Source organism: Hyperoodon ampullatus (assembly GCF_949752795.1).
Source record: "Hyperoodon ampullatus genome assembly, chromosome: 11".
Lineage (NCBI taxonomy): Eukaryota > Metazoa > Chordata > Mammalia > Artiodactyla > Ziphiidae > Hyperoodon > Hyperoodon ampullatus.
In genome coordinates, this window is record NC_136924.1 from 59,327,265 (window position 1) to 59,339,410 (window position 12,146).

General features: G+C 39.4%; 1 protein-coding gene across 1 annotated transcript; it reads right to left on the reverse strand.

Moving 5' to 3' along the window:
• Positions 1-617: 617 nt before the first annotated feature.
• GTSF1 (gametocyte specific factor 1) lies at positions 618-10,437 on the reverse strand (the record flags this gene model as incomplete). The annotated part of the gene is made up of 6 exons (XM_079714943.1): positions 10,398-10,437; positions 5,514-5,614; positions 3,580-3,706; positions 3,055-3,138; positions 2,528-2,591; positions 618-720 (listed from the first exon to the last, which is right to left on the reverse strand). The coding sequence occupies exons 1-6, from the start codon at positions 10,411-10,413 to the stop codon at positions 618-620; spliced, it is 495 nt and encodes a 164-aa protein (XP_079571069.1). The 5' UTR covers positions 10,414-10,437.
• Between the last annotated feature and the right edge of the window lie 1,709 nt (positions 10,438-12,146).

Sequence of the window (12,146 nt, forward strand, 5' to 3'; positions counted from 1 at the left end):
ACAGTAGCAAAAACTGAAATCAAGAGAATCTGAATTTGGGGGTAACATTAGGAAAAGAAAGTTTGTATTAAATAAAAATGACAGTATCTTAGGTGTACCATATGTGGGAATTTCTTTACTAGGGTGGTATGACATGAATTTCGTACCTGTTTACTCAGCATGGTCTCTGAAGCCTAGGAAAGACATCTGAATACCATTCTTATGGTGGTTCTTACGACTTATTACTTTCATTTTGTCTCTACCCATTACCTTTTAGGCCCCTGCAATCCAATTTCTAATCCCAATTCCCTATCAATATTATGCCTTGAAAGTCAGGGATGATTTCCTCCTAGCCAAAATCAATAGCCTTTTTACTGGTCCCCAAATTTACCCATGGTATTCGATGTCAGTGATCACCCCATCTTGAAAATATTCTTTATGCTTCTGTGATCTTGTCCTTTCCTGCTACTAACCAGGAGTAGGGGGAAGTGAGTAAGGTGCTTGGGGTGCAAAATTTAAGGAGGCACTCACTCTCAGGGTAATGTGGGTACAAGGTGTTCAGACTGAACATGTCCTTGAATAATCAAGACCAACTGTATTTAGCACAACAAACAGAGTAAAAGCATTTTCCCTCTATTTCACTTACTGTTTTTCCATGGCAGAACAGATGGCAGAGACTTGGGAACACGCATGCCTGAAGCCAGGTTACTCTTATGTTTCATAACTATGTTGCTTGCGGGGCTGCAAAAAGAAAGATGAATTTGACTATGCCAACGTATCTGTATTCTTCAGGCAGGCACACACAAGACAATCAAAATGCGTTTTTTGTAATTTGAGGGAAAACAACAACTTACGTTCTGAAATGTAAACACATTTCCATCAAAACATTCTCACAATGAGAATGATTACCAGCTTCTCTGGAAAGCTTACTCTTCTGTACAGGCATTAAGACGGGTCTAACCATTTTCATTTTCCAGAAATTGAGATAAACAGCAATGCCATCTACTGTTCAGTTGTATGACAGGCTCATGGACTCAATAGATAAAAGAGATAAAATAAAATGCCAAGACAACCAAACTAAAGGCAACAAATCTCACAGAACTGAGATAAAATTAAAATTGTACCAATGGAATTCATCTTTAAGTTTTTCTATCTCAGTGCATACACAGACTAAGATACATTTATTATAACTAACTGACTTCAGGAGCTAAAAAATAAAAATTGATAAGTGTTCTATTTGAGGAAAAAAATGAAGTCTAGCATCTATTTCCTTCATTTTCTAATCCAGAAATATTCTCATTTGGGTTTGAAACATGATCTTCTTTTGCCACGCTGTGCAGCTTATGGGATCTTAGTTCCCCAACCAGGGATTGAACCTGTGCCCTCATCAGTGAAAGCACGGAGTCCTAACCACTGGACCGCCAGGGTATTTGAAACATGATCTTTTAAGGTTTGAAGATCAAGTAGTAATGAAAAATCTTAAGAGATTTAAATTAGATACAAAATCAGTGGGAAGAAGAGATGCGTTTTCTTTCCTACCCATTTGGTATTATGGATTGCCCAATCTCAAATCAAGAACTTCTGGGCTTCCCTGGTGGCGCAGTGGTTAAGAATCCACCTGCAGGGGCTTCCCTGGTGGCGCAGTGGTTGCGAGTCCGCCTGCCGATGCAGGGGATGCGGGTTCGTGCCCCGGTCTGGGAAGATCCCACATGCCGTGGAGCGGCTGGGCCCGTGAGCCATGGCCACTGAGCCTGCGCATCCGGAGCCTGTGCTCCGCAACGGGAGAGGCCACAGCAGTGAGAAGCCCGCGTACCGCAAAAAAAAAAAGAATCCACCTGCAGGGGACACGGGTTCAAGCCCTGGTCCAGGAAGATCCCACATGCCGCGGAGCAACTAAGCCCATGTGCCACAGCTACTGAGCCTGCGCTCTAGAGCCCGCAAGCCACAACTACTGAGCCTGTGTGCCACAACTACTGAAGCCTGTGCGCCTAGAGCCTGTGCTCTGCAACAAGAGAAGCCATTGCAATGAGAAGCCCGTGCACCACAACAAAGAGTAGCCCCTGCTCGCTGCAACTAGAGAACGCCCGCACACAGCAACAAAGACCCAACGCAGCCAAAAATAATAAATAAATAAAATAAATTTATTAAAAAAATAGAACTTTTAAGATTACTTTTTCCTTAGACACTAGTTACCCAGAGTAAAAATGATACATGTGGTATAGCTAGAGAATTTTTTCAAAGCATTAAAATAATGTGAACTTAGCAAAAACTCCAACTAAGACATAAGAATGGCTGGCGCCACTGTCTCCCTTACTAGACTATAAGCTAGTATTTTTGTGTTCCCGTGGTAATTAACACAAAGCATGTGACCTTTTTATGAATCAAGGAATAAATAAGGAAAAAACCCCACCAAAACTATATCTAGACTAAATTACCACCAAGTAACATCATCAAGGAGGGAGGTGAATACGTGCTTTGGTGGCTTCTATTGGTAACAGAGCACTGTGATTCTGGGAGGAAGAGGTGGGAATGAGACCCTTTCATTTACCTGTTGTTGCCACAGTAGTTGGCTGCGCCCCAGACAAATGGGGTGCTGGTCTGTTCCCACAAATCTGCCAAAGGAAGCAAAACATGGTTTGTGGTACTACTAGGTAAAACACCAATTCATGCTAGTTGAATTTGTAAGGTGAGAAATAATAAATAAGTTTAGAGAAGCAAGTAATAACTGATCAAGTACCCATGCTAAGTGACAGAGTAGCAAGAATTTAATTGAAGGATATAAACACAAGTGACATAAATAATAATAAATGTGCCTAGTAGCAACCAAACACAGATGGTACAACACAATTTATGGAAAAAAACAGACATAAAGAAGTGCTATTTCCAATCAAGAGGGATAGACTGTTCCACGTGTCTGCACAGAGAGACAAATGTGCTTGTACTGGGGCCCAATAAAAATAACAAGTCATTCTGAACAACATGGTATGTTCATAAAAAAGGAAAATCTTCCTTCTGTCTAAAGCAAATGACTTGAGATTTTGACATTGTGAAGAAAAAGATGTAGAAGCACTTCACCTTTATCCCAGTCTTCATCGCAAGGAGGGCACTGCCATGTGCTCTCAGCCAGAGTCTCTTGTCCAAGGTTCCTGGTTTGGCTGACTGCAAGACAATAGAGATTCTGACTTAACAAGGGAACACTGTCAAGTTATTATGTTTAAAGGGGTTAGTGGCTTAGAAGGTTGCAGGGTCTTTGTTTCTGAAAAATGGATGGGATGAAAGCTAAACAGAGAGGTCTTATCCCCTTGCCAACAGAAGACAAGAAAGAGAAGCAGAAACAAAGATGTTTGCCATATTTATGGTAATAAGAGAATTTTCATTTTTAGATGAATTATTAGTAAAATGAAATAAGGTTGTTCAGAAGAGAACGCAGTCTGACAAACACAACCTGACAACCTTTTGCTGCTAAAATAAAAATCTCAAAGGCAGAAAACCATTGTTCTTCTGAAATGATGAAAGCCAAAATCAAGGTGATGACATAGCATCATATAAATTTGAAGGGGCTAACCTCCAACACTGAAACATTTAGCTAGTCAGCCTTACCTACATCCTGCTCAATACAGCTTTTGTCATCACAGCTTGAGATATGATGACTGATTTCAGCCCGAGGAACCTGATGGCGAGCATTGAAGGGACAAGTAGCCAGTTTGTTTGCGACGTCAGGGTGATTCTGTGAAAAAAATTAAAGAGGTCCGTCAATAAACTTGTGGCTTAACTTGGTAGGTAAACTCATAGTAGAACATTAAGAGGGAATTATTTATCACTCATATGGACCATAGAGACATTACCTCAGAATCATCAAAAGCTAAGCCTCTTTGTTATGATTATAAAGACTGACAACACAGATATTGGGGTTAAAGTGGCTTATATGGAAGTAAACAGTGAATTTAGGATGGGGTATTTGAAACATATCTTCACCCCGTTTACTTCTCAGGGTCACAAGATTCAGGCGGCACAGCCTGTAATGGTAGAGCCCTCTGGACGTCTTTGAAAGCTGATATTCAGGATGAACAGCAACACTAAAACACACTTAGTCTGCATTGCAGTAGTGCCCCTGCTACTGCAGTACAATAGTGCAGGAAAACAGCTGTTGGAAGGGAGCTGCAGAAGAGGCAAACCCAATGATTTTTCAGATTAACACAGGAACGCTTATTTAAAGTAATGATGCCTGAAATGAGGCTCTGAACAATTTGACCTTTATTTCAGCTATTTCACTAAGGAAAAGCCCAAATGATAGAGAACTCTGCTGACCAAGTTCTTTATTTTAATACAAAACAAGAAAACAAAACAAAATGTTTAATATCACCCAAATCCTATGGTAAGTTTACAATTAAGCAATTAAGAAATTTATTAGGAGAAAAGATATATCATAAATGATACTCAAAAAAGTAAAAATAATGTAAAGTGGGGAGAAGGGTGGAAAAAAATAGGGGATGGAGAAAATTGTGAGGGCAGGTATCTCCATGATTTTTGTAAGAGATATCAGGCATTCGAATGCAAAGGTTTTGTAGCTGAAGATTAAGAGCATTAGCATAGGGGAGTTATGACAATGTCTTTTTACCACTTGGACCCCTTTCCCAACCTTTATCCTTGGAACATTTTTGAGAGCCTAGGGGAGGAAGTTGTGGTAGTATTTGCTAGTCCATATTGCCCAGGTTCAACCTTAAGGAATCCTTGCTCTAGAGGTTAAAAGGAGCTGAGAAATAATCAACAGTGGCATTATAATCATGTCTCCAGGACTGCAAGAGAAACATCCTTTGAAGAATGTTAATGCATACCTGAATTGTATGCAGGTTTAGATTAAATACCAAAATTGCTTTCCAAGCATAAATCCTGGCAGAACTTTGGCCTCTGTATCTGACATCTATATTCTAACAATCCTTTCAAACTGCCTCAATTAATAGATCAGCATTAAACTAGCTTACATCAGCTAAGTCTACAAAAGGGTGACCAGAGAAAAAAAAATCTTTGAGCTGGTTTTTTTTCCCCCAAAGATGCTTACTGTTGAAACTTGGAGAAACAGTTATTTTTAGGAATAATCTTTTCTTGGGTTAACCTCTAGCTGTTCAACTTCTCTAAAATTTCTAAACAAACAAACAAAAAAATCAGAAATAAGTGTATTACAATACTCAATCCTTATCAGGACAGTGAACACATCAAATTCACAAGGCAAGAGGGATTTCTCACTGCTAGCAAAAATTAGTGTTTCCTCTGTTTTACAAAGGCTGCGAAGATTCTAGAGAAGCTGTTTATGAAGGGTGCTCTGTCACTACTGGGGGGAAAAACCAAAACAAGAAAAAACTTACATATCCAAGAAATAAACAAATTCTTTTCTATAAATATTGGTATTTAACCCAAAGCAATTCTGGCATTCAGTTAAAACATTTATGCTAAAATTATTTGATATTTACAAAATTTGGCTTTTAAAAAGAACTCAGGAGGGCATCACAGGGCAAATTAAGAAAATAATACTCGACCTTTCTGCACTTGATAAGATGATAAGGAAACCTGCAGGCCCTGATCTGGTGGCTTTTATCATAGGGGCATTGTAACAGCTTTTCAGGGTCCAGGGTATCAACTGAAAGAGAGAAAAATAGGGTAAGTATAAAGCTTAACAGACCCTTGTAAAACTTCAGCATCCCGGGCACACTGGATTTTTTTCAACAGAATCTGTACGAGTTGAACAAGACAGTCTAATGACGGCTTGGAATTTTTTTTTTAAAAGGGTGACTAAACATCTGAAAATAAAAATGTAACTGTGAGAAGATAAAACTGCGTTATCATCGAATCTTCATTAAGTCCAGCAAAACCAGCAATCATGGGGTGGGGTCTTAGTTCAGATTTGGTTGTACATAAATATTGTTGTTTTCATTGTTGGTTATCCTTATTATAAACAAAAAAATTAAATGAAACATCTTTTCCTCTTCTAAAAGTGCTAATTCAGTGTCATAGGACTTCCGTGGTGGCGCAGCGGTTAAGAGTCTGTCTGCCGGTGCAGAGGACACGGGTTCGAGCCCTGGTCCAGGAAGATCCCATGTGCCGCAGAGCAACTAAGCCTGTGCACCACAACTGCTGAACCTGCCCTCTAGAGCCCGCGGGCCACAACTACTGAGCCCGCATGCCAAAACTACTGAAGCCCACGTGCTCTAGGGCCTGTGTACCGCAACTACTGAGCCCGTGTGCTGCAATTACTGAAGCCCGTGTGCCTAAAGTCCGTGCTCCGCAATGAGAAGCCACCACAATGAGAAGCCTGTGCACCGCAACGAAGAGTAGCCCCTGCGCACCGCAACCAGAGAAAGCCCACGCGCAGCAACGAAGACCCAACGCAGCCAAAAAGAAAAAAAAGTGCTAATTCAGGGTCATTCTTATCTCTAGCTAGTTCAACCAGAGCTTCCCAGCCAGTATGTTGAAGGTTGGAATGGACAGTGTACTGGTACACTGCCGTGGGGGTCCATTGCATGCGTGTCCCCTATTCCCCAACCAGTCCTAGGGTAAGTTGAGGGTAGTTAATCCCCTACACTAGCATCCCTGTCTATTTACTAGTATGCTATGACATGAAAAAAGTTGGTAAGCATTGCTCTGTATCAGTTATATGTTCTGTGGAAGCTTGAGAAATATTCACTGATAGATTTCTTTTTCGTCTGCTTTAATGTACTTCTATAAGTAGTTCCTGATCTCGGTTAATCTAGTTACCTCTCAAATGAAACCAATACCTTTACCAGATCGGTGGTTTTACTTTTCATATTTTGGAACATGATGAGAAAAAGACAGAGAATTCTTTAACCTAGTGATTATCAAATTGGCCAGATAAAAAATTAGAATAATCTGCAAAAAAGAGAACCTGAAGTTAAGACAACTGCAGATACCTTAACGGGGCTGCTGTGTGAAAGAAAGCCCCTAACCTATATCACGCTATTTAAAACTACCCTTAGAAGACTATACTTTTAGGGACCATTTCAGTAGTTTGAATATAGAGAAGTTTCTCTGAACGTGTACAACTATCCTTACGTTCTGCAAAATGTCCAGGCTGAGCCCCAAATTTTAAGAAGCCTGGTTAAAGAAGGGAAATTAAATGGTTAAGCACATTCTGAATATATAATGAGGACAAGAGGCAACCTAATAAAACGCTGTTGCCACCACTGAAGGCAATAATAAAAGTGAAATAAGATAAATAATTCACATTTGATAAGAAGCTTATAAACCAGGAGACTGCTATGAAAATCAGAAGCTAGTGGGGAATTGAAACAGACAGCTTCACTGGAAGAGTGGTAAACATGGGATAAATTGCTAACCATGATCGTGATGCAAATGAGCCAGAAAGGTGACTTGAAGGACAGAATGAATAGGAACGAAATGTCTTAAAGGACAAGCAGGCTTATTATGCCAGCCAGGCTCATCCTGACCAGCAATCTTTTCATATTTCTGAAGCTTCAGGACACCCAGGAAGAGTTTACAGATGAAATTCTTGTTAGTTTTCCTTCATTTAATCCATTCCATCACTAGCAAATGATAGGCCATGTCAGCAGCTGACAGACTGCACGTACTTTATGATTCATACACATTTTACTGTCCATACAGTGGTATTCATCAGAGTTGATAATGATAGCTTCCTACCAAAATGCTTTACTTTTTGGTCTCTGATAACTTAGCTCAGCTCTAAACTGGTTTTTTAGATTAAAATTTTTTTAATTTTATTTTTAATTAAAAAATTTTAATGGTAATAAGATTCACATAAAATTTATCATCTTAACCATTTTAAAGTATACAGTTCAGTGGTGCTAAGCATATTCACATTGTTGTGCAACCAACCTCCAGAAATTTTCATCTTGCAAAACTGAAACTCTATACCCATTAAATAACTCCCATTTCCTTCTCCCTGTAAACCCTGGCAACCACTATTCTACTTTTTGTTTCTATGAGTTTCACTATTCTAGATACTTCATATATGTGAAATCATATGGCATTTGTCTTTTTGTGACTGATTTGTTTCACTTCCCACAATGTCCTCAAAGTTCATCCACAGTGTAGCCTGTGACAAGATTTCCTGTACTTATTTTGCTATTTGCTTTCTTTTAACTTAACATATCTTAGAGCTCCTTCTATGTCAGTATGTTAAGAAATGTTTCACTGCTGCATACGGATGTACCATAGATTCTTAATCAGTTCCCTTACGGATAGACATTTAAGTTGTTTCCAGTTTTTTACTATTATATACAATGCTGTGACTAGCAATATAACATATACTTCTTTGTGCATTGTACGAGTATTACCCTTGGGCAGATACCTAAGAGTGCTACACGAAGTATACATGCATTTGAAGTTGTAATGAATACTATCGAACTGCTCAGCAAAGATCTTGAGTGGCCTTCTGGGAATATAACTTAATTTGGAAAACAAAGCAGGCCCTGTGGACAACCTTCCTCAGGTTGTCCGTAGACTCAGATGTTCCTCACACTTGCATAGGGCCCAGAACCCATGGTGAGAAATGGAGGAAACTTCACGGAAATAAGGAACTAGACTTGACGAGAGTATCATCGGCTAAGAGGTACTGCCCAAAGACAGAAGCTGGAGATCTTCAGAAATCTATCAGATTAACGTTAGAGTTTTAGGTCACTTTGGGAAAAAGGTCAAACATATTCTAAAGCACTGTTTCTCACTTTAACATGATTCCCGGTGTTAAATCACTTGGGGACTGTGTTAAAATACAGATTCTGATTCAGCAGGTTTGAGATGAGGCCTGAGGTTGTGCATTTTTAACCTACTTCCAGGTGATATTTTTCTTTTTTTTTCTTTTTTTTAAGTCTTAAAACAATGAAGCTTTATTAAGAAAGACACAGATAAAGAAATGTTATAGACTTAAAGGAGTTGATTCTTCACAAGCCAACTTATTTATTTATTAAACTTAATCACAAAACTTAAATAAAATTGTAAACATACAGCAAAATTCACCATTTCCCTCTTTTTTTAACAAACATCTACTGATTATCACTATGTAAAAAAGTTTCTGTTATGTAGCAATACAGTAATTAAAAGAACCAGGTGATATTTTTCTAAGAAAAAAAAATCACCACTGACAAAAGTAATGAATAGAGATATAAAGGGGAGATGTTGCTTTCTAATTTAATAGAGTAGTAAGCTTCCAAGAATAAATAAATATAAATCTCTCATATCTATCTCACATGGAAATCTCAGATTTTAATTAACATATTTTTAGAAAAGTTAAGGGGGTGAAGGAGGAAGCCCTAAGGAAGATCAAGGAGAATCAGATCCATTATTCTCAAAGTATGGTCCTCAGATTAGCATCATCACCTGGGAACATGTTAGAAATGCAAATTCTTGGGTCCCAGACCTTCTGAATCAAAAATTTGGGGGGTGGGGTCCAGCAACCTGTGTTTTAACAAGCCTCCCGGGTGATTCTGCTGCATGCTAAAGTTTAAGAATCTCTATTGTAGATATTTAATAAAGATTGTTTCCATGTAGTTTCTACATGTTGGTGATAAAGATTCTATTGGACTCTTCCTTGAAGGTAGAATGGGACTAAAATACCCTTTAGTTAGAACTTATTAATTATAGAGATTCTGAACAAGACAGAAAGTAGGAAACAAAGGAGGCCTTGTTGACGAGTTTCATCCACTCAGATGTTCCTCAAACTTGGTCAGGGTCTAGAAACCATAGTGCTTTGTAGTAGCAAGTAGGGCACTACATATAAGCAACATATAAGACTCTGGTTCTGACTCTGTCCCCAACTAACTAGGTAACTTTAGGGCAAATCAATTAATCTAGGTTCTGTTTTCTCAGTTGTAAAATTCGGATGTTGAATGAAATGATTTTTCAGGTCTCTTTTGGTGCTACACTTGCATGATCCTAGGTCTCCTGGTTCCCAATTGATTTGTTGGGCCATCTAGATTCCTGGATCACTTGAGAAACAAGAATCCTCCCTAGGATTTCTTTAAGTCTAAAAACTCAGTGTACATCAACATTATGTGTATCATGTTATCCCACAACATAGAAAGAAACCAGTTAGTTAGTTAATGACTATCCCTGTGTCGTTAACAGGAGAAACTGAAGTCCTGAGGAATGAAAATGCTTCATTTAATAAAAATATAGTTTAACACAGGTGTCCCAAACACAACTTTCTCAAAGCTTGATGACTTCTCATACTTCTTTATTTAAATTTCAAATGTCGTATTTCAAATTTGGACATTTCTCTACATTACTAAAACAGTCTCTGGGGAGACCTTTTCTTCTCAGCGGTCTAGTGAGAAAAGTGAATCTTTCCCAACACAGTAAAAGTCTTGTCAGACAGAAAACTACATGTAAGTAATTTAACTTATTTTCTAAAAGCAAAAAGAAGTACGTACTGTAAGTTTCTTCCATGTTGGAAATGAAGGAGCCAAATCCAAGTGCTGGGGGGGGAAAAAGTAATCGATCAGGGAATCAGAAATGAAATGTATCAAAAGTAGCCCTAAGAAGTGGAGTCAAACTTGGATTCAAACTAGAATTGAAGTCACCCAAGTTCAATATAAAAAACCCTTATAGCACCTCCCTCCCCCTCAATAAGTTTCTCCCCTTGAAGGCATTCTTTACTACTCTGAACCATTTTAACATCATTGCCCAACTCACACTCTTGGAATAAATTCTAGGGCTCACAGTTAAGAAAAACCAAATATGACTACTAACTTAAACTGTATTCAGGTGATAAGATGTCAGTCTATTTTAAGTGCCATTACAACACCCTGTCACTGTTTACCATCTATTAGGGTTTGATGCTATTTAACATTAGAGGGGGCAAGTCAAGCCCACAAGAATACTGTTATTTAAACTTCAGGATAAACAAAGGAAAAGGGTACTATTTTAAAGCTCTCCTCTCAAGTCCTCAAAAGTTCAGGATGGGCAGGCTGCCAGTCTTGCTTCTCCCCCGGGGGACCTGGGGATGCTGGAAGCCTGTGTCAGACTATACACTCAATCCATCCAATATGTCCAGAGACATTCTAGTTTACTATTTCTATGACTTCTTAAACATGATTAGGACGTACCATAATTTTTCCAGTGACGCTTTACTCCCCTCCCCAAATCTCCTATGCTAAAATGGATAGGCTTGGTTATTTAAATCTCTCCAGTTAATACTCATTCCCTCTATGCATTGAGGAAAAAGTTCTGAATGTTAGGACTCGAGAACTGTCCATTTTATAGTTGACAGTCACAAAAGAACACGTCTGTAACAGAAATGTGGAAGATTAAAAGACAAATTTTTTTAGTTTCAGTCCTCTTCCACCTGAGATTCCCCCCTATTGAGCTCTGTGATTAAATAAACTTATCATTATGGAAAAGACTAAATTTATATAAAACCATCTCCATAGGAAACTTCTGAAAACTGGCTAGGTTTACATCTATTGCCTCTAGAGCCAGCTCTCCTTTGCCGCCTCATACAATTCCACACCCCTTCCCCCCATTCTATGACATAAGCAGCCTTGGAACCTATGATAGGAAATACAAGTGATCAGCTGGAACTCGTTTAGTAATTTGCTGCAGAGCTCATTTGTAAATGACAATCATCGGTGAAACTGTCATAAAAAATATTTTTCATGTCTGGATTAAGAAATTCTGACATTCCTTTTTTTTTTTTTTGCGGTACGCGGGCCTCTCACTGTTGTGGCCTCTCCCGTTGCGGAGCACAGGCTCCGGACGCGTAGGCTCAGCAGCCATGGCCCACGGGCCCAGCCGCTCCGCGGCATGTGAGATCTTCCCGGACCGGGGCACGAACCCGTGTCCCCTGCATCAGCAGGCGGACTCTCAACCACTGCGCCACCAGGGAAGCCCAACAAGTGAGTCTTCTACGTTTTCCCTAGTACTAGACAGCGGTGTAATGGACAAATGACACTCAGCAGTCAAGCTTGGGGGCTGGTTGCGGCCTGAAGCAAGTGGTTACACTCTTAACCGAGCTGGGGTCTCGGTAAAACCATCATTTTTCTTCCTTTAAACAAAACAGAGTCGATTTAAACAATGGGACTAAATAGGAGAAGGTGGGGAAGATGGTTAACTTAAAAGAATGGAGACACAGGAGCTAGGGAGGACCTCGAGGGGACGAAGCAGCGGCGGCACCACAGGTT